This window comes from Trichosurus vulpecula, chromosome 2 (genome assembly GCF_011100635.1).
Source record: "Trichosurus vulpecula isolate mTriVul1 chromosome 2, mTriVul1.pri, whole genome shotgun sequence".
Taxonomy (NCBI): Eukaryota; Metazoa; Chordata; class Mammalia; order Diprotodontia; family Phalangeridae; genus Trichosurus; species Trichosurus vulpecula.
Window position 1 is genome coordinate 271,612,037 of NC_050574.1, and position 19,803 is coordinate 271,631,839.

The following is a 19,803-nucleotide window of genomic DNA, read 5'->3' on the forward strand; positions in this document are numbered from 1 at the left end:
CCCTCTCTCTGCCAGCTTTCCTGTCCCTCTAGGGATAGGGCCCCAGGTCAGTAGCCATGATACAGAGGGATATGGCCTCCTCCACCCCACCCTCGTCCCTGGCATTTGGTGCTGTCCACCTGGCCCATTGCCAGCCTAATCAAGTTCTTTCTCCCCATCCTTCCCCCAAAACAGCTCCCAGGGGGTCCAGGACAGAGTTCTCTTGTTTCTGAACACCATTCACATCAGACTCTTCCTCATCCTCCCACTCCCATTGGGTACTCTGCCCATCCTGGGTCTTGCTCAACTTGAGTCAACACCCTGTCTTTCTCACCCCAGGATTACCAACATTTTGTCTCTTCCCAGGCCCTGGCGATTCTTAGTGTTTCCTGACCCCTAGGGGAGTGGAGCCACACCTGACCCCTTCCCCACTGCCCACAACAGGCATTTTTCCACCTCTCCACACCCTACACCATCACTGAAGTCAACCCACCAGCCTCTACTCCCCCTTCCAGTTCATGGCCATACCCCCTGCCCCCAGCCATTTTGTATCATTATATAAATATATATAAATATATATATAAATATAAATATATAAATACAATATGTGAAGACATCTTCTTGGTTTTTATTTTGAAACAATTTTTAGGCTTGTTTCGGGGGTCTCTGTGCTGCCTGTACTGTATTGACCTGTTTTATAGGTGCCTTTTTATTAAAAAGAAAAACTTCAAAAACCAACCTCTTGCCTTGTGCCTTTGTGTCTGATGGATCCATTCTCTGCCCTGCTGTTTGGGCTAGGAAGGATGGCTCGAGGCCTCCTGCTGGGTCTGGTAAGGAGCCCTGACCTTTTCTGCCCCATCAGTCAGGTCCTGAAGGGGTAGCTTTTTTATTGGGTCTTGGTTGTCCAGAGGTAGAGGGTGTTGATCTGGGGTTGTCCAACAGATCCAGGCTTGCCAGCCCCTGTCTCCAAGGCTGAAGGGGTATGAGGGCTGGAGCAGGGCCTTGGGGTGGCTGGTCAAGCTGGGCCCCTCTGAGCGAGAAGTAGCTTCCTCTGGTTCCATCTGAGCAGGCCCCTCAGAGAAGAGTGGACTGCTGCTTCCTTAGGGGTTTGGGGACTTCCCTCCCAGAGTTTGGTGCTGGGGCCCCATCCTGTCCCTTCCCCCACCTCACTTCCCTTACCAGAGATACACTTGGTCCTGGGGGGCTAGAGCACTCTGTGCCCTCATTCTCCACTTGAAATTTGAATCTCCCTTCTAGATACCAGTAACTCTGGGCATGGTGCTTTGAGGAGATGCCAATCCAGGAACTATTTCATGTTAGGCATATCAATCCATCATAAACATTTATTACATGCCTGCTATATACCGGGCACTACATTAATCACTGGGGGTACAAAAGAAGGCAAAAACCACTCTGCCCTCAAGGAGTTTACAGTCTAATGGGTGACTCAGAGAATCACCCAGCTGGGTACTCAGGATCCCTAGTTTTGTGATGCTTGGGAAGGGGATTGGTCAGACACTGGTCTGATCAGATGCCTCCAGAAGGCCCTTCCAGTGGACTCTCTCTCCTGGTCTTGTCCCTTCTGGATGAGCCTCTAATTCCTGGGCCCTACAGAGTTGTATTGCTCATCTCTGGTGGGCTGTATCCCCTTCTCTGAGGTCAGGACAGTCTCCTGAATATGTCCCTATTCTGGGAGGTAAGGGGTTTTCCCTAAATTGCAGCGTGGAACAGAATATGTCCTTTGGGTAGAGAGCAGCAGGTATTCAAAGTCTGTTCCTGTTTGTGGAAGACCCCTGAACAACTTCCCTCCCTGCCCCAAGCATGGGTCTAAACCTAGACTCAATCCCCACCTCCACGGATACAAAGACAACAGTTGCATTCTGGTTATCAGAACTGTCTCCCTCATACCTGGCCTGAGACATTCCTCGTTTTTCTGGCCAACATCAGGATCCTAACCTTGAACCTTCACAAAGCACTATCTGGGCCTGGACTCAGCTGAGCCTGGGAGGATTTGGGGGTGCCTGTGGTCAAGACCAAAAGCGCCTTCAGCCAGGCCTCCAGGTGCCTGAACTGGGTCAATCTGAGCTTCCTGTTAGCTTGAGTAGGGCCCTCAGATGGCAGGGTTGTGAAACGGGCCAAAGTGAGTAGAGCTGAAGGAATTAAGCAGATGGACAGGGTGGGGGTGGGGGAGAAGCAAGGCAGATGTGGAAAAGTCTCTGCCCAGATAACAGGTGGATTCACCTCAACTGGAACCTTTAACCCAATAGTCTCCAGGCTCCAGTTTGTGATCCACAGGGACAAGACCCAGGGTGAACTCCCCCAAAATACTAAAAATTATTTTCCACTTAGGAGGTGGAGTGTGACCAGGGCTACAGTATTCTAGGATGGAGAGAATAAAAGTGACAGTATCATCCTGAGCCTTTTTCTAGGCTTCACTGGAGAGTTTATCCCTGAAGACCTAGGAGGCTATGTGACGGTCTTTCCCTCACACCAAGCTCAGCAAACCAGGCCTTTTCAAGCTTTGGCCTCTGTTCATATGTCCCCACCCCAGGCCCAGCCCTTAGTCCCAGATCTGGAAGGGCAACGGATGGAGATGTCCCTTAAAGAGAAGGGTTTGTCCAGTTTGTCCAAATCTCTTATCCCCATAAAAATCATCTTCGGGGGTACTTGTCCAGAGTGATAATCAGACTCCAAGGCAGATCCTTATCTACAGGGTCCAGAAGGGACTGGGATCCCTTTCCACTCTTGGAAGGGGAGAGAAACGGTTGAGCCCTAGAAGGTGGTGATAGAGGTAGCATTCTCTGATTCTGAGCTGCTACCCTTACGCCAACTGGGGACGAATCGGTGGAGGGCAGCAGGGCCCACACAGCCCAGCTTCCCCAGGAGGCGAATTAGGTCACTTCTGAACTTTACACCCACGAAGGTATAAAGCACAGGGTTGAGACAGCAGTGAGCCAGGCCCAAGAACTCACATGTGGTGATAGCCGTTGCCAAGTGGTCATCCAGTTGGCAGGACTTGGGCACAGCATCTAGCATCACTAGTGTGTCCAGGAATATGACCACATTATAAGGGGACCAGCAGAAAAAAAAAACTCCTGTCACCAGAATGGCTACCTTGACTGCTTTCTGCCGCTGGTGTCGTCGCTGGGCCTGGCACAGGCGCCTCACTACCCCTGTGTAGCACCAGGCCATCACCAGCAGAGGGATGAGAAAGCCCCCTACGTGGTATAGAAAACGTGAGGTGAGCCATGCATTGCTGCCTGCCAGGCCTTGGCCAGAGAAACTGCAGGCAGCAGAATCATTGATGCCAATTTTGCTGACTGTCACAAACAGGAGCTCAGGCAGGGCACAGAGAAAGCTAGCCAGCCAAACAACACCGCAGGTGATATGGACCAAGAAGAGGCGACGATGGCGGTAGGTGTGGACAGCATGAACGATGGCCAGGTAGCGGTCCACAGCAATGCAAGCCAGGAGTAGGCTGCTGCAGTAGAAATTGATTTTGTGAAGGGCACTCACGGCCTTACAGAGGAAGGCCCCGAGCACCCAGCCCACGGCTCCCTCGGTCACAGCAAAAGGCAGGGTGAGCACGAGGAGGAGGTCCGCTACAGCCAGGTGGAGCAGGAAGGTCTCAGTGGAACTTCGGGCAGTCTGATGGCTCTTGAGAATCACCAGCACCAAGGCATTGCCCATCATGCCCAGGAGGAAGATGGCACTATAGGCCACCAGCAGAAAAATCGCCTTGAAGCTCAGCTGGTCTTCCCAGCCATGGACCTCGGGGCAGATGTAGTCATCCCAGGACCCAGGCAGCTCATTGCTATAGTTGCTATAGTTACCGAAATCCAGAGCTGTAAACTGTGAGGGACAAGAGGGATGGGGAGGGAGAGACAGGAGAGAGAGAGATGAGGACCAGGGCCTTTGCTTCTGAGAACTCCATTACCTCATTGATTCCCTTTGCTCTTGTGATAGCATTGTGCATGCCTGTGAGGAGCAGGGCAGAGCCAGAAATCTTACTGAAAAAACTGGGTTCATTCATTTATTTATTTGGTCATTTGTTCATAGGGAGGCAGCATAACATTGTGGACTGAAGGGTGGCCTTGTGATAGGAAGGACTGAGGTTCAAGCCCTGCCCCTGATCATAGATCATAGCTGTGGGATCACAGCTAGCCGCTTAGCAACTCATTGTCCTCAGGCAAATTGCTAAGGCTATAAGTTACTGGTGAGGTACTGACCTGCATCAGTGGAGAGAATTTCCATACCAGGAATTCCCTATATGGTTGAAATGAGAGTCCTGGACTGCCACAAACACCCATCTCTCCCTTTCAAAGTAAAAAGCTCTAAGGTAACGTGCTGGATGCCAGGGATGCAGATGCAAAACAGCACAGCTCCTCCCCTCTAGTTGCTTACGGTCTCCTGGAGAAAGACATACCTGTACACAAGTAAGTAAATGCAAAGATGTGGCGAGGTGCCTTTTGCTTAGTGAATCTCTACAGTTGGGAGGAGGACTTGATCCCTGGACACTTTGAATCCTGATCATTGACCCAGTCTTCCTTGGAGATGGTGTCCCACTTTGCTTTAGGGAAAGGGGACTCTCAGCAGTCTCACCCACCTGTTCTATTTCCCACTCTTAGATGTCCTTGAGCCTCTTCCCAATCCTGGCTTGCTTCCTCTGCCTCAGTTTCCCTCTCTGGTTGATGGAGATAAAATAGATCTACCCTACCCCCCTTACTGTCACCATCAATACTCCCTCCCTCCCAAGCTCCATCTTCAATGTAGCCAAATGACTTCAGAAAACAGGGAGGAGAGAGAAGAGGAAGAGATAGTTGATGAGAGAGGAGGAAGAGTGGATGCAGGCAGAGGAGTGAGTGGAGGGGCAGTGTTAGCTGTGGTTTCAGACCTCCTCTTTCCCCCTTCCCCCACCCCCTTTACTCGGGCTGTTTACGGAGCTAACCACAGAGGAAGGCCCTGATCAGTGTTTTCATACCTTTCACTCACAGCTGCCTCAGCTGCACCTGTTCCTCATGGCCCCCTTCTTACCTCTCCCTCCCCAACCCCGCCTTGCAATTGATAACTAATTATAACCCAACTGTGTTAGAGAAAAGGGTAATTCTATAAATGACCAAGTCCCTAGGGAGCAAGAGCTAAGGATGTGTTGTACCTTCGTTCCCCCTGCTTATAAGGCAGTGTCCCAAAAGATGGTCTTCCCACAATGTGAGAGTTGCTCCCATCTGATCCTGTGGAGGGAAAACAGCCTTTGCTGGTTCCCCTAAAGGCTAGTGCCTGCTGCCCTTCCAAGATTACCTTGTATTTACTCCATATGTATCTCACATAAACACATAGGTACCTGCTGTCTTCCAAATTAGAGTGTAAGTTCCATAAGGGCAGGGACTGTTTTCAGTTGTTCTTTGTACCTCCAGAATTTAGCAAAGAGCCTGGTGCCTATGTAGTAAGTGCTTAATAAATGGGTGTTGCTCGATTGATTGACTACCGGCTTCTATTGCTTACCAGTTATCTCAGAGGCTAAGTGCCCTTTATCTCTGAGCTCTGACATCGGAACATAGTCTCACCTTGTTAAACAGGAACCCTCCCCCAGATTGGGTCCTCCTTCTTTCCTGGTCCTTGGGGTATGGCTAGGCCATGGTCTTTCTACCCTCTGAAGAATAGGATGGATGTGGGGAGGGGAATGGGAGAGACGGGAAGAGTAGTCAGAAGATGGGTTCTAATCTTGGCCAGATAGCACTTTGCTAGCCAATTCACTTCCCTCGTCTTTAGTTTCCTTATATGTAAAATGAGCAGGGGGGATGCTTACTTTCCTCTGGGATGTCAGACAAGTTACTTGGCCTCCTTGGGACTTAATCTTCTCATCTGCAAAATGAGAGGGTTGGACTTCCCTTCCAGCCCTTGTCTATGATTTCTAAAATCTCAGTCCTGTGATAGCCTATGACCTTGGAAGCTCTGGAACATTCTCCTTTGTGCCTTGGCCTAGGGTTTCTTTCTCTTGGGTCGGGCACAGGGAGCCTCACCCACACTGCCATTTGATAGCCAGTGTCTCTTACTAGAATTTGGAAGAGGAAACCAGAAACAGAGGAAGAGGGGACAAATTGGAGAAAGGGAAGATGCAGAGTGTGGGGGCAGAAAGGGATAGAAGTCTCACAATGAGTGGAGTACCGCTGCTCCTCAAGAGAACCTGGGATTAGCCTTCCTGATTGGTACAGCGGCCCTGTTATGATCTGCACCCAAAGTGTTGACCCACAAATCATCAAGGCTCATTTCCATATTGATTTGCCTAGAGCCCTAACAAGTCCTATCCATCTATAATCGGAGCAAATTCAGTTGTGGGAGGATGGGGATAGTGGCAAGGAGAGCTCAGTAGAGGGGCCAGTTCTGTCCCCAGAGAATCTGGCCCTCTCCTCTATTGGGATTGGGGGCAGGGAAAGTCTCTGAAAGAGAGATTAGCTCCCCTGGATGTCAGTACTCTGGGACAAAACCATGTTCAGTCTGTGCTAGTTACAGCTCCAGGTTTATCTTACATTTTGTGGGTAATTTATTTAATGTCAAAGTGTCTGAAAATTGGGCAAGGTGAGATGATAGGTTTGTGTTCCCTCCTAACTCCCTGAAGGTGGGAGGAAAGGGAAGGATTTCTTTGGTTCATACAGTTATGATTTGGAAGACATCCTGGGAGAATGAGGGGGTGAGGAGGGAGGGGAGGAAAGGAAGCTGGTTTGTGGGGAGAGGAGTTGATATAATGTCTCAGCAGGAGGTGTCAAACTGCAATTTGGGGGATGAGGAGGAGTGACAAGTGTAAAAGCCTCAGCTAACGGTTGAAGGAGGGGTCCCTGCTCTGGGAGACACCCTGAGGAGAGGCATAGAGTATGACTCTCTGAGGAAGAAACACAGGCTGATGTTGACCCAGCTAGGACGTTCAGGTGGTGGGTGCAAGAACCAAAGACACTGTCCCAAGAAATCCATCCCTTCTCCCCGCAGAAAGGCTATAGGGACATGAACACACACATACAATAGGCAACACAGTCAGGAGCTATTCACACGCAACTTTTGGCATTAAAAAGCAGCGGAATGCAACTCAAGTCAACAAACACTTATTAACTGCTTACTGTGTACAAGGTGCTGTACTAGGGGAACCAGTCAGTCAATCAACAAGCTTTGATGGTTCTCACTGATTGGGTGGTTGGTTGTTGTCCTTCATTCTCAGAGAGGACCGAAATGCTATCACTATGTTGGAGTCAAGCTATTGTGCCTGACTGTAACTGATCAGACTGACACGAGCTTGGGAGGCTCTGCCACAGGTTGGGCGAGAATAATCCGTGTGAACAAATAGTCTGGATGCACTAGGCTCTGTGCTAGGTGCTGAGGATATAGAGGACACAGAAGCATACATTCTATAGGGGGAAACAACACAGACATGTAGTACTACAAGTAGTGGTGCATGTAGAATATATGCAAGTTACACACACACACACACACACACACACACACACACACACACATATACAAAAATGAATACCAGGCAATTTGAGGAGGAAGGTACTGAGCAGCATGGAAATAAAGAAAGGCTTCATACAGAAGGTGGTGCTTGAGCTGAGTCTCAAAAGAAAGTAGAGACGATTCTAAATAACGGATGTATTCCAGGCATGGGGGACAGCCTATGCAAAAGTATGGAGAAGGTCATGTGTGAAGAGAGGGACCATAGAGTGCGTGACAGGGAATAATGCGTAAGAAGGTTGAAAAGGTTGGTTGAAGTGAGGTTTCAAAGAGCTTTAGGTGCCAAACAGGTGAGTTTATGTTTTATTATAAAAGCAATAAAACCACTGGAGTTTATTTAGATTGATGGGACATAGCGGGACCTGTGTTTTAGGAAAAATTGCTTTGACAACCAAGGGAAAGATTGCTCAGAACAAAGAGAAACAAGGCAACAGGAGTGATTAGGAGGTATTTGTCAAAGGCCATTCAAGAGATGATAAGGGCCCAAGCTGGAGTGGTGGCCATGTTAGGAGAGCCTGAGGGATGGCGAAAGTTTTTCCTTTACTGCAGGCAAATTTGGATGCGGGTGTGTGACATAGATATTCCCACTCAGCACTGGAGATGGAAAACCAGGCAGGAATGTAATATCAATTAAGTTGGGACTTTCTTATTGTTTTAAAATGATTAATTAAGTGTCTTTGAGTCTTACTAGGTGCTAAGCCCCAGGCCCAAACCCCAATTAGGTGCTAAACCTATGTGGGTGTGAAGCTTCTAGGGTCCTAAGGGGAGGCGCTAACTCCAGAGCCAATCATAGCAGCCTAAGTTCTGGTCATTCAGATGATGTTTGATGATGTCTGAAATGGTATAAGAAGAGAAGACAGAGCTATTTGCTCAGGGCTCTCACTCTTGGTGGTATGCTGATGTGGAGACTCCAGGCAGCTGTAGTTAAGAGCCCTCCAGCTTGTAAACCCGGATGTCTGGACTTTGTTAAACTCTGGTAACTATGAATTGGGATTTGAATCAGACAAGGTCTGTCTGTCAATGTTTGTAATTTGTTTGTATTTGCTCTGAAGTTCAGGGTGCTGGCTTTTTCCCCTGAACTAAGTGAGTGATATTTGTATGCTGGATTAAAATAAGCTTGTTAACCCCTTAACATCGCTTTCCTTAGTAAAGCAGATCAAAAGAATCTGTGCTGGCAGTGTTCTTGTTGTTGGGCTCGTGTTGGTTTTTCACCCCCACAGTAGCTGCTAGCTGGATTGTTGAAACAAGGAACCGTCTCAGCTGACCAAAATATTGAATGAGACAGATATTATTGACTTTATGGGGCTTACAGTCCAATGAGGAGGCTGACACCTGTGGAAATGACTATAACATACCACTGCACATGCTCAAAGTATTAGAGAGGAACAAAACAAAGAAGGTGCTCAAGCACTGCCGGAGAAGAATTCTTAGTCTCGGGAAGCACAAGGATAGCTTCATGGAGGAGGCAGAGTCTTACTGTTTCAGATGCACCGAGCTTTGGCAGGCAGAGATCCAAGGAAGGGGATTCTAGGTGTAGAGAACGATGAGGGCACGTGGATTGGAGACGTGGGATGTGGACTGGGGATGGTGAGAAGTTCTTTTTGGCGAAGCATAGGAGACGTGAAATAATAAAAAATGAAGGAAGAAAGGTGGGGATGGTCACCAGATCACAGGGGGCCTGGACATCAAAGTGGTACGGTACAAAGAATACAGGGTGGGGAGCCAAGGGGTCTAGTTCAGGTCTCAACTCTGCCACTTTCTATTTGTGTGACATGGAGCAATTCACTTCCTCCCTCTGGGCCTCAGTTTCTTTATCTGGAAAAAGAGGGGATTGACCTGAATGACCTCTGAAGGCTGTTCTCTCAATCCCTGACTGAGACTATCTGGCCGGGCTAGAGTTTGACTCTTACTGGGTGGGCATTAGGGGACAGAAACATGAGCTACGTATATATATATATATATATATATATATATATGTGTGTGTGTGTGTGTGTGTGTGTGTGTGTGTATATATGTGTATATATATATATATATGCATACATATATGTATATATACACATACACATACACATACATAGAGCAACTTAAACACTGTTATACATATGTATATGTTGTAGCAACACCAATATGGGCACATGTTCACAAAAGAAATATGTCCGTGGGCTGGCTTCGTGTATACTCTACATGGAAAATCGCACAGCATGCCTTGGCACAGAAGGAAGAGAAAACAAGGGAACCGAATACAAGAGTACTGAGCCAAGTTCTATCTGACCTTGGTTAGTGGAATATCATGAGCCTGAGGAAATGAAAAGATGGAAAATCTCTGGATAGAAGAATTAGCACAATAGGCATGCAGATGTGGGTGGTGGGATGAAATCAGGATACTAAATTCAGCTCTTTCTTTATCCCAGGGCCAAAGGACTCTGCTGCTGAGTTGGGTCTCTGAGCTCTGCCTCGCCTCCACCTGCCCAAAGAATATTGATTAAAATGGAAGTGGCAGGCTGGGTTGTTTCATTTTTTCTTTTGTATTCTCAGGGCTTAGCAGAGTGCTTGGTATCTAGTATGTGCCTAATAAATGTTTGTTGATTGATTAATGAATTAATGTCAACTTGGATAGGGTCCCTAGTGATATGCCACAGGACTCTTGTCTTCAGCCCTGCCCTGTTCACTGTCTTTTGATCAATGACTTGGATAAAGGTCTAGATGACATACATGTTAAATTTGCAGAGAGTCCAAAACTGAAGGTGTAGAGGAGGAGGGAGAATGACTCTGTTGGGGGACAAAATCAGGATTCAGAAAGATCGTGGCAAGTTAGAAGGATGGTTCAAAATCAACAAGATAGGATTGAGTAGGAGTAGCCACAGTCACAGAGTTTGGGACTTGAAAGAAGTTTTATGAAGGCCAAATAGAAAGTCCTTGACTTAGGTTAATAAAATCAGCAGCATAGCATAGGCCAGGAGAGATATGACAAGACAACCATTCATATGAAAAAGACCTAGAGGGTTTTAGCAAGTTCAGTGTGAACTAACAATGGGACACGGGGACCGGATGTCTTAGCCTGCATTCAGGCAAGCAGTGTCCAGAACAAGGTCAATTCAACTATTCTGCTCAGATACATCATGTTGGGAATCACACTTTAAAAAAGTTGTAGTGTATTTAATCGTAATATTAATAAAAATAATGTTATAATAATAGCTAGCATTTATAGCTCTTTAAGTTTTGTAACACCTTTTCAGATATTGTCTCATATCGTCATAATACAATGTCATGATATGATACGATGCAGTATAATAGCTAACATTCCTATAATATTTCTATAGATCTATAAAGCACTTTCCCTACAACAATACTTAAGGTATGTAGTTGATGTGCCCATTTTATAGGCGAGGAAACAAATTCTGAGAGGTCAGGTGATCATATGGCTATTAAATGTTGAAGCTGGGATTCTAGGCATCGCTTGACTCCAAGGCAGCCCCTAGGCTTGGGGAATTCCCTGGCAGAGGCTACAATGAGCGCTTATCAAGGATGTTGTAGAGTGACCAGGATGTTGGGGAGTTTGGAAACCACGTCACCAGGATGGTTAAAAGAACTAGGAATGGTTACCGTGGAGAAGAGAAGATTTAGCAATAGCTTTCATTTTTTAAAAGGCTTTCCCGTGCATGGCATGGCTCCGGAGTAGGAAGAGACCTCTGAGGCTATCTAGTCCAACCTTTTCATTTTACAGATAAGGCAACTGAGACTCAAGGAGTTTATGTGGCTTCCCCAAGGTCACAAAGGTAGCAAATTTCAGGGATGGAAATTGAACCCAAGTCCTGTGACATCAGAGAAACCTCTATTCTCTATAGATCTAGAGGGTAAAACTAAGACTAATGGGTAGAAGTTAGGGGGATGGAGATGTTCACTTAACATATAGAATTAAAGACTTAACATAAAGAATTAAGTAAATTAAATTAAGAATTAAATATTAAATTAATGATTATCAAATAAATAATTAAATATAAAGAACTTATTAATATTTTGAGTTGTTAAAAATATAGAACTGGTATCTCAATAAAAGTAGTGAGCTCTCTGTCACTGGAAGTGGCCAGAGGCTGAGTGTTTATGTATTAAAGACTTGGTAGAGGGTCAAGAGGATCCTGCATTAGGAGGGAGGGGGGAAGATGGATGATGGTCTCAATGGAGCCAACATAGGACAGTGAAAAGAGAAACAGATTTGGAATCAGAGGACCTGGGTTCAAAACCCATCTCTGCCACTTACTCTGTATATGACCTTGGAAGCTGCAACTTCTCTGAGTCTGTTACCTCGTCTGTTCAACAAGGGGATTGGACTAGACGACTTATAAAGTCCTTTTAGATCCTAATATTTTGTCATTCTCTATAGCTACACTGTTTCCCCCAGGACCTTTATTTCTAGGCTCAGTACCAGGGAAGCTGGTTTACCAATTTGGATCACCCTGTGGCAGGTGAGAAGGCTCAGCCAGGCTGGCACCATCAGCCAACATCAGCCTGGCAGTGGGGTAGGCGGCTGCCCACTCTACTAGGCTCATGACTCAATCCAGGCCGAAGCTCAGAATTCCCATGGGTGCTGAGTCATTTTGTCTGGGGGAGGCCTCTATATACAAAGTATGGGTCACAGTCTTGAAGAAGGTTGTGCAAGCAACCTGGCTCCAGCTGGAAGATTTTGGAAGCTTTAAACAGTGGACTCCTAAACTCTCCTGCTTGGTGGGAATGTCTGCACCAATTTAGTGCCCACCCGTCCAGTCTCTCCACCCTCTGTCAGTAGTAATGGGACTCATCAGTCTTCACTAGGCAAGTACCTTCAGCACTCATGCTTGCCCACGTGAGACACTGAGGAGCTCCCAATTTGCTTAGAAATCAACTGTGTCCTCCTGGTTTTAATTAAGGGTTTTCTCTTTGACATAGGGCCCCAGGTGAGATAATTCTTCCACCACCCTTTTCCTGCTCCTGGGCTTTATAGTACTTAAGAATATTGGCCCCTATAGTAGTTTGTAGGCATGCTAAAACTTAGCTCATTTCTGACATCTCTGGTAGCTCATTTTGTGGTACCAAAGAACTGGAAAGTCCATATTCATCTCCTGGGAATGACTACCTAAACTGTGGTAACATAAATGAATGGACTACTATGCTGCCTTCCAAGAAATGATGAATCCAGAGAAGGATGAGAAGACTTACCTGAACTGATAAAGAATAAAGTAAGTATAGTCCAGAAATAAACATACCCAATGACTCCAGCAGAGTTAGGGATTGATCTGCCTAGACCTCTGGACCTTTGGCCCCCCAATGTTGGGAGGGCACCTGTGTCTGTATGGTGAGACAAGGGATTTTATTTCTCTCCTGCAGCTGGGAGATGCCTCACTGGGCCCCAAGTTCTCCATGTGCATCCGACCTGAACCAGTTTTGGTTTCCTTTTTACACTTCAGTGATCCATGAGGAGTGGTCAGGAGTGTCCAATTAACCAGTTATGGGTGTCCAGAAGATTGGACCAGCCTATCAGCTCTTCAGGTAAACAGGTCTGGCCTCACTGAGAATTACAGAATCATGGAAACACCAAGATGGAAGGAATCTCAGAGCTTACCTAGTCTGACCTATCCCTGAGGAGGAGAATACCCCTTCTTAAGTTCAACCTTAAGTGGTCATATAGTCTTCAGCTAAAGGCATTGTGTGTTAGTAATAAACGTGCTATATTTTCAAAGAACTATCCAAATTTTATCTCATTTTATTTCCACAATAACAATTGGAGTTGGAAGCTATTATCATCCCCATTTTACAGACAAGGAAACTGAGGCAGAGAGAGGTTGAGTGACTTGCCCAGGGTCACATAGCTAGTAAGTGTCTGAGGCTGAATTTGAACTTTGGTCTTCCTGACTCCAGGTCCAGTGCTCCATCCCCTGGCCCACCTAACTGCCAATAGGAAACTTGTTATCTCCTAATACAGTCCGTTTCATTCTTATACAACTCTATTTGCTGGAAAGTTTTTCTTTACATCAAGCCCAAATCTACTATAACCTGTCATTTCTACCCATTGCTTTTGGTTCTTCCTTCTAATCAAGTCAACAAGCATTAATTAATTAATTAATTAAAAAGAAAGACAAAAAGCAGTCCCTGATCTCAAGATCGCAAGGTAATAGAGAGAGACAAAATGCCAACAATTACATACAAACAATATACATGCAGGATATATGGAGATCGTCTACCAGGGGTGGGGAACCTATGACCTTGAGGCCACATATGGCCCCCTAGGTCCTCAAGTGCAGCCCTTTGGCTAGTCCAAGTTTTACAGAACAAATCCTTTTGTTAAGGGATTTGTTCTGTGAAGCTCCCCACCCCTGAAAGCCAAGAAGAGTAAATATTCCATAGGACAGCCCTTCAGACACTTGGAACATAACCATCTTGTCTGCCCCAAATCTTTTCTTTTATTGACATAGCTCCTTATGATTAGCAAAATACTTTCCATCCATTATCTAACTGGATCCTCACAATGACCCTGTGAAGCAAATGGTGCAAATATAATTGTCTCAGAGTGGTGAAGTAAGTTGAACACAATCATACAACTGACCCAAGGTAGGGCCTAAATGGCTTCAAGTCCCATATTCCCTTCCTAAGGCCATGCTGCCTCATCACCTTCTAACATCAAAGATGATAACTGTGACCTTCAATATTTATGAAAATGTTTATTTCTTGTAGCTGAATTTAGAACAGCTGGGAATTCTGGAAACGCTTTAACCTTCCATCCTTAAACCTGGCACATCAGCAAAATCTTTTCTCCAGGTTTACCACCTCCAGGCCGTTCAGTAGATCTTCATGTGGCCTGTTCTTTACTCATCTCTCTCTTCATGATCTTGGTCACCCTGCATTGGAGGGGGCACTTTCAAAACTTGCTTTAATTTTTTCACTTGGCTCCAATACTTTGGGATTTCTATGCCACGTCCCGGGAAATTCGTTATTGGGAAAACCTCATCATCCGGCAAGATGGTGGCAGCCTTGACACTCTACCTCATCACCATCTTCTGTCCCTCTGGAGCTCAGAGCCACAAACACCAAAACCTCCATTTAAGGAGGTAGCCCAGGTCAAAACATCTCTTCACTTCTCACCTAGCCTGAGTTACTTTGGTATTTCTCTGACTTTCACACACTGTGCCTCTATGACACTTTCCCCTTCTCAGTGCCTGCTTTTGTTTATTATCTTCCCCTAAGAGCTGGGTGGTGCAGTGGATAGAGGGCAGGGACTGGAGTCAGGAAGACTCCTCTTTGTGAGTTCAAATTGCCTCAGCTGTACAACAACCCTGCGTATAACCCATTTGCTTCGGAGCTGGGGAAGGAAATGACAAACCGCTCCATTATCTTTGCCAAGAAAACCCCAAATCGACTCACAAAGAGTCTGGCGGGACTCAACAAATTAGATGGTAAGCTCCTAGGGGGCAGGGACTGTTTTTTTCCTCCATATTTTTATCTCTAGTGCCTAGCACAGTACCTAGCACATAGTATGTGCTTGATAAATGTTTATTGACTATTGTGTCACCTAGAATTGAACACTATTTCAGATACAATGATCAGTTCACATGTGGGTGTGACCCTCCACCTGAGGCAATGATGATTGAGGAGGGGAAGGGAGACTTACCTCTGAAACTAACTGGAGCCTTGACTCTCCCCAATCCCAGCCCTTCCCTGGCATTTGCTCAGACTGAATTGGGAGAGGCCTGAGGGCTCTTAGCAGGCAAGCTCAGAATTCCTGTGGGCTGAGTCCTGCCTTGGCATCCCTGTGCCCAGGGCGAGATCGCATTCCTCTCTACCCCCTCTGCCTCTGGCCACTTCAGCTCCGGTTTTTTGATCCTCTAGTCATCCTTTCTCTCTCTGTGCTCCTGGGCTGAGGCACAAACAAACCAACAAAAACCCCTGTAGAACAATTTTTAAAGCTCCGAGGCCACAAGTTTAGCTTCCAGCCCTGGCCATCTATGTCCCACCATCAGCCTGGGTCCCAGAAGCTGTCCCTGTAAGGACAAAGGGGAGAATGGTGGGTTCTGGGAAATGCTAATTTAAAAAAAATAACCCTTCTACTTGGAAGTGCTTTATACTCAGCAAACTGCTTTGGCAGCAACTTTGTGCTGTGGGCAGGGTAAGCATGATTATAGTTCTCATTTTACAGGTGAAGGCAATGCTACTACTAATAAAAAATATTATTTTAAAAATAAATATTGTGACTATTGCTGGCATTTGTATAGCCCTTTAAGATTTGCAAAGCACTTGATGTATAGTCTCTCATTTTAGGAGGCAGAGAAATTAAGTGCTGGAGTCACTCAATGAGTTTGTAGTGAGTTCTCCCCTTCTTGCTTTTGGGTATTATCTTCCCCTATTAGGCCTCAGAGAGCGCTTGGATTTGCAACCCTTTTCATTGTAGCAGAGATTTAGAGCTGGAAAGGACCTTAGAGGTTATCTAGTCCAATACTCCCTCCTTTTTTTGTTTTTTAACAGTTGAGGAAATTGAGACCGTAAAAGATTTAATGACTTGGTCATCATCAAATTTAAGTTAACAAGGTTAACAGATATTCAGTGCTGACTGTGTGTCCGGCTGGGGATACAAAGAAAGGGAAAGACAGACAGTCCCTGCTTTCAAGGAGCTCACAGTCTAATGGAGGATGTGACAACAAGCAACGATGCAAAGATATATGCAGGACAAATCAGGGATCATCAGAAGAGAGAAGGCACTGGCGATGAAAGGGATGAGGAAAGACTTGTGTTGAAGGAAGGATTTTAGCTGTAACTTGAAGGAATACAGAAGGCAGAGATGAAGAGTGAGAGTATTCCAGGCATGGGATGCACACAGCCAGGAAGAAGGCTCTGCTAAGTGACCAAGGCAGAGTTTTCTAACTCTAGATCCAGGTGGGCCTCTTTCCATCCTGCCATTGCTACAATTAAATGTCAGGTAATGTTTTGTATTATGGTGAGCCAGCTATGCTTGTTTCTAACACCTCTGCCAAACTGTGAGCTCTATGAAGGCAGCAATCACATCTTACTTAAATTTTCCATCTCTATCCCTCTCTACCTCACGCTCGAAGTGTCCTGCACACAGCAGGCATTTAATAAACGTTTATCAAATCTATTCATGTTCCCGGACTTTCTTAGGCCAGGAATGGGGCTTCAAACAGGAGAGAAGGAAACAAAAGAGGACAAATTTCTTCATTCTCAGTTACAGAGTGCAATTCTCTTCCAGTCTATGCTTGGTTTGAGTGGAAAGAGGAGCCAGGGAAAATAAGAGAACATTAAAAATCAAGAAAGATCAGTCTAGGCCTTAACAGAGCATAATGGAGCTGTGACCACAAGGCTCAGTTTGGGGTCATCTTTCTACCTCACTCAGAGTGCTCAACCAAGGGAATTGGTACCTCAGTTGGAAAACCCCAGTGGCCACAGCTGTGTGTAGGGGGAAGGATCTGCTCATCCAGGACTACAATAGCCTAGGGGTGGGTGGGGTTGGGAAACCAATCCTGAGAAGGGAGGAGAGAGAACAAAAGAATAAATTCTAGTTTTTTACATTCTCCCTCCTCCCCTTTACTCTTTCTAGAGATTTTTTCCCCCTTTCAAGAAAAATGGGTAGCTGGGAAAGAAGAGAGATGGGAGTCCTGGGTCCTAGTCCTGGCTAGCTTCCCAGGACATTGCTAGGGCTTGGAAAGATCTAAAGCCCTTCAGATCTGCCCTCAAGGTTGAGTGGAGAGAGATGCGGGGAAAGTTTAAAAAAAAAAAGAGGGAGATGTTCAGAGAGCCTTCAAGAGAGAAGCCCAACTCCAACTCAGCCCTAGAGTCTGGCATTTGGAGAATTTGTCCTGACCTGATGATGTAGCTGTATCTCGAGGTCTCCTTTACTTCCTTGTCCCCAGAAGCTCTGTTGAGCTGGAATCCAACTAGAGAGCGGACTTTGCTTTCAAGGCTAGTTATTACCACTTTCCACAACCCAGCCTCCTACCTCTGTTTCCCAGGGCCTTCTTATCTGGAGTCCACAAACCCTCTAGATAGACTTTAGAACTTGGATGGGGAAAAAAAAATCACACCTCTTTTTTCTTTAACCTCTGAATGAAATTTAGCATTTCCTTCAGTTATTTAAAAACATTATTCTGAGGAGTCCGTAGTCTTCACCAGACTACCCAAGGAGTCCCTGACACTCACACAAAAGGTTTAGGACCCCTCTTCTAGATACTGGGAAATGGGGTTGGGACTATTGCATAGAGGGGGAGGTGGTTTCACTGGGTGGCTTGAGGTAGTCACTGGTTTTCCCCCTCTGTGGGGCTCTGTGGAGCCCTCCTCAGCCAACTGCTTATCTCCCAGGAGACTGGTGCTGGGTATTGAGAAACACAACGCAGGGGAAACCCTTGACTTCTCAGAAACCAGGGGACAGACCAAGTCCAGAGGTTGGTGAGTGTGATGTTATCCAACTGGGTCAGGGCTCCTGTGGCTAGCCCGTCTTTGTGAGCAAAGACCAAATTTAAGTAACCTAAATAGGGTGGAAGCAGGGAACTGAATATCAAGGTGATAGGGATGATTCAATGTGAGTTTGGCTATCATTCCCGTGTCCCATCTGGACTTTAATTACACTGAGACTTCTGAACTTTCTATAACCTTGGGAGGCCAGGGAAAGGTTAAATAGACTGAATCCCTAGGTGGTTGGCCTGTCTTATCTTTTTTCAATATTTCTATATCGTCTCTTTACCTCCCCACCCACAACTCAAATTGTTATACCTTGGAAAGTTCGATGTAAATGCTAGAATCCTGGAGGATTGTGAGGAACTGTGAATAATCTGAAGGTGGTAAGGGGGACGAATTTCAGTGCAGCGCTAATTCTACACACACACACACACACACACACACACACACACACACACACACACACACACAGAGTCTTCCCTGCCTGGAAGAAGAAAGGAGATAAGACCCAAGAATTGATTTTTAAGAGAGGTTCACCTTTCTTCCTCCCACCCTTTCACCCTTCTCCCCTCTTGGAGAGTCTTGTGGTCCAATTCTGAGTTGCTCTGCTCCCTACAATCAGATATTAACGCTTTTTCCAGGCATAGAGCCCCAATTTCTGGGTCTAAGCCACTTGAACAGCCCACATGCTAGTGAGGGGGAGATTCTGGGGTGGAGGAGAGGGAGTGAAAAATGATGACAGGGCATCTTTTCCCTAGGCTCAGGCAAACTCCTCTAAAAATACAGGAATTCAAGTCTCAAAATCTCACTTTCACTGGGTTTCTACTTCTTCAGCTCACGCTGATGCTTCCTTACCCTACAGTATACTCTTTGAAGGGAGTGACTGAGTCATCTCAATTTTGTATTGTACCCAGCCGTTAACACAGGGTTCTGTGCACAAAATAAGCTTAATAAATGTTTATTGAATTGCATACCCATTTCTTCCCCTTATTCAGAGTCAGGACTATAGCACCTGTTTCATGTATCAGTTCTGCCTTCTGACATCAACTATGAAGACCTCTCGAGTAGCCCACGTAGCTTTATAGAAGAGGTGTTTAACATAATGCTGGGCAACTGAATCTAATGCTAAAGACTAAAGGATGTTAGAAAGTGTTTTCCCACCTAGTCCTTATTCTAGCCCTAGAGCAGGGATTCTTCTCTTTCCATCAGATCCTCCTCTGAGTTTTGTCTCCTCCCCAACCCCTTCCCCAAGAAACAATTTTAAAATAAAAAAAAGAGTCCATCAATTCTGCCCTCTTGGGTCTACTCACCTGATCCCCCATGTTTATGCTCATGGCCTCCATGTCCAGGGTGAATTGATAGTTCATAGCAGCATGAATATGAACCTGCTGCATCCCCACCCTGGGATACTGGGTGGCTTTCCTCTGGCTGGTGGCTCTAGAAAGGTGGTGGCAATGAGCTGCAAATTTAAACAAATCAGCAAGCAGGTCACAGTCCCTGGAGTTGAAAAGTACTCTGCCTGTACAACTCATCACTTTTTTTTCCGATGGGTCTCGTGTATTTGTGTGTGTGTATGTGTACGTGTGTGTTTTTAATTAAAAGGGAAAATCCCCACAGTAGCAGTGCTAACAAAGCACTGAGGTGTTTTTTTTTTCCTGGTAATGTTGTACTTTGGAGTTTATGATGGGTCTTGGGGGGTCAGCTCCCTCCCTTGTCTAAAACCCGCTCCCATTCTTACCCGGTGCCCTCATCCTCCTCACTCTGTTGTCTCTCCTTACTCCAAGGCAAGCCAAAGATACTCTTCCTCCCTAGTCTTCTTTCTCTCTACTTTGGCACCTTCTTGTATAAACCCCAGAGAGGAGAGTTCCTCTTTGCTTTAAAACCTCAGCTGTACAA

General features: G+C 46.0%; 1 protein-coding gene across 2 annotated transcripts; it reads right to left on the bottom strand.

Moving 5' to 3' along the window:
* Positions 1–578: 578 nt before the first annotated feature.
* On the bottom strand, positions 579–19,307 carry CXCR5 (C-X-C motif chemokine receptor 5). 2 transcript variants are annotated; one of them, XM_036747394.1, is made up of 2 exons: positions 19,218–19,307; positions 579–3,831 (listed from the first exon to the last, which is right to left on the bottom strand). In XM_036747394.1, exons 1-2 carry the CDS (start codon positions 19,299–19,301, stop codon positions 2,752–2,754), a joined length of 1,164 nt encoding a protein of 387 aa, XP_036603289.1. In that variant the 5' UTR covers positions 19,302–19,307; the 3' UTR covers positions 579–2,751. The 2 variants fall into 2 exon arrangements, with proteins under 2 accessions (XP_036603289.1, XP_036603290.1); XM_036747395.1 differs by lacking the exon at positions 19,218–19,307 and adding an exon at positions 4,209–4,541.
* Between the last annotated feature and the right edge of the window lie 496 nt (positions 19,308–19,803).

Bases quoted from the DNA above. Each gene is read 5' to 3' on its own strand.
- CXCR5 (XM_036747394.1), bottom strand. From the start codon at position 19,301: ATGCAGCAGGTTCATATTCATGCTGCTATGAACTATCAATTCACCCTG. The intron at 3,832-19,217 runs GTGAGTAGACCC...TGTCCCTCACAG, and splicing joins GCATAAACATGGGGGATCAG to TTTACAGCTCTGGATTTCGG.